The sequence below is a fragment of the Curcuma longa genome, unplaced genomic scaffold (genome assembly GCF_044706935.1).
Source record: "Curcuma longa cultivar G26 ecotype Majalengka, Jawa Barat unplaced genomic scaffold, ITB_CL_G26_1.1 contig_21057, whole genome shotgun sequence".
Taxonomy (NCBI): domain Eukaryota; kingdom Viridiplantae; phylum Streptophyta; class Magnoliopsida; order Zingiberales; family Zingiberaceae; genus Curcuma; species Curcuma longa.
In genome coordinates, this window is record NW_027431548.1 from 9,394 (window position 1) to 12,101 (window position 2,708).

The 2,708-nt window shown below is 34.6% G+C and overlaps 1 protein-coding gene across 1 annotated transcript; it reads left to right on the forward strand.

Annotated features, from left to right (window-relative positions):
• Positions 1-1,667: 1,667 nt before the first annotated feature.
• On the forward strand, positions 1,668-2,524 carry LOC141817577 (transmembrane and coiled-coil domain-containing protein STS1-like; the record flags this gene model as incomplete). Its single annotated transcript, XM_074705215.1, has 4 exons — positions 1,668-1,737; positions 1,815-1,950; positions 2,304-2,363; positions 2,442-2,524. Coding segments are annotated over exons 2-4 (271 nt in total), but the record flags the coding sequence as incomplete, so codon positions are not given.
• Between the last annotated feature and the right edge of the window lie 184 nt (positions 2,525-2,708).

Below are 2,708 nucleotides of genomic sequence, written 5' to 3' on the forward strand. Positions count from 1 at the left end.
GTCGACCACATGCTCATATGATACGGCTTAGACATAGTTAGTGATAAGGATCATAGCTCGAAGTTTATCCAAGTTGGTCCGCTACATGAACAGTAATGGTTGACCAAGTGTCCAATCAGCAACTGACAAAGCAAGTAGATAAAACTTTATCAATGAAGTCTATCTACATTAGTTGATCAGAATGTATAGATGATACAGTTAGCAGCTAAACTAGATAAAGCGATGTATGTGGCAGCTGATCTAGTTGACCAGAATCTGGAATGTGATCCACCAAATGAGTTGGTCGACTAGAATGGTAAAATTAGTCAACTAGGATTAAGATAACTTTTGCTGCATTTAGCGATTAAATATTTTTATCAAGGCAAATTTTGTAAAGGTTTCTTCGTCACCAAAAGATTTTTAGAAAGGAGAAAGTATAATGAGATTTTGATGAGTGATTCACTTAATGAATTATAGGTCGTGGAATAGGAATTCGGGGTTACCAAATCATGTTAAATTACTGTGTCATTTCCTTTATTGCTTTTAACCTTAGCTCATTATTTTTAAAATCTTGATTAATTTCAAAATTAAGCTTGATCTTAAAAAAATAGAGCAGCCCGGTGCACGATGTTTCTGCCAAAGCGGGTCCCAGGGAAGGGTCTATTGTACACAGCTTTACCTTGTGTACGAGGTCACACGGCAATAACTTTACCATTGCAGCAATACTCTCCTTCAACTTTAAGCTTGATCTTGGAAATCCAAAATTATATTCTCATGCATATCTAATAAGTTTTTAAAATACTTAAATTCAAACCCATTTTCGGCGTTCGTCTCGATCCTACAATTAATTTAGCATGAAAATTTTAACAACTTTTATGCTATAAAATATGAATAATTCATTTATTTATGAGGTTTGAAAGTTTATTCTATTAGTGTTTGAAGTTTGAACTTTCTAATTCAGTAAGATAAAGAACTAATTTCATGGTCCCAAATACTAGATTAAACACAAGAATAAGTTTACCTTGATACAGCTATTCAAAGAATTGGAAAGCCTATGTTGTGCAACTGTGGGCTTGGTAACACACTTAACATCATATTTTGTAGGCAAACTGCCAATTTTTGAGTCAGTTTGGTCAAGTCAGATAGGAACAATCACATCACGATTCTTACAGTGTCCTTGTTATACAACAAATCAAATGCACTATAAAGGAAATATGTCAGTGTCCTCTTTTTTACAAGATTGGATGGACAAAATCTAAGGAATTTTGATACTACTGTTTGACTTCATCGTTCAATATATGCTGAGAAGAGCTGTAGTTGCTGAACATTTTCAGATGCCTCGTGTACTAAATTTCACATATTGAGCACTGTCATTTTAGGTTAGTGGAACCTCTTTGATAATTGTTAGTCATTCTTGTTTGTGTTCATCTGATTTGACTTGGTGCGACCATTTATCAGAGACAGTAACTTTTGAAGTGAGAAAGTTCAAGAAAATATTCAGATGTTTCCTTTTGCTAGTCATACAACACTCCAACAGAAAGCCTTAGATTATTATCTGCAATAGTGTATATGAATTTCTAATGTTGTCTTGGTTTTTTGTTTTGGAAGCATGATCTCAGATTTACTATGCTAGAAAATATGCTTCCCACAGTCTTCTGTTTTTAATTGAATTTTATTAAAATGACAGATATGTTCTTAAGTGGGAATCCAGGAACATAATTGCCCTGAGCACTGCAATCCAGGATTGGCTTACATCAAGTGAGTCTTCAGAATTCAGCAACTTTAGCTTTCATTGCATAAGCCTTCTTTCTTAAAATTTACCATTGCTGATGCAGGGATAGCGATGGGGTTGATGAAACAAGGTGCAATGATGACTGTGCTAAGCTCTCTTTTAATTGCACTAGCATGGCCAGCTACCTTAATTGCAGCTACAGATTTTATTGATAGCAAGTGGTCAATTGCTATTGATAGGTACATGTAGAAAATATCAGTTACATTAACTAGTAGATAATTGGATGTTTTATGCTGAGATAAGCTACCTGAACTGATATACAAGGAAACACTCAAGTTAGAACTGTATTTTGATTTGCATAGAAATTTGTTTCACTGTGAAAAGATTATTTTGTGGTGATACATAAATTTTGTATGCAAGAGAGGAACAAATCTATTTTCCTGTTGCATATAGTATCCGAGTTTGAACTTAATCATACCAGAATTATAGACAGGTTAAATACTTTTTATCAATCTCATCAGTAAATTTTCATTATTGTAATTTGTAAGAAACTACTCATGAGAAATGATTTATCGTCTATTGCTTATTTTAGGTCGGATAAAGCAGGAAAGCTTCTAGCTGAAGTGTTGTTAAAAGGATTGCAGGGAAATAGGCAAGATTATAACTTAACCAGAGAGTTTCCTCCAGTTAACTGATCTCAGATAATTCTTTTGTCCACTTGATTGCCCAGGCCAGTCACACTTGTTGGCTTTTCATTAGGAGCTCGCGTTGTATACAAGTGCTTGCAGACACTGGCCGCATACGAAGATAATGGTGCAACGATACTTCTGTTTTCTTGTTTTCCTATCCTTTTTTTATTAACTCATTCAATCTGATCTACTTATAACTGATCAGAGGGAATTAGAAAGAGTTGTCCTTCTTGGCGCACCTGTATCAGTCAAAGGTGAGCAATGGGATATTGCAAGAAAGGTATGGCCATCAATATGTGTGTATATAT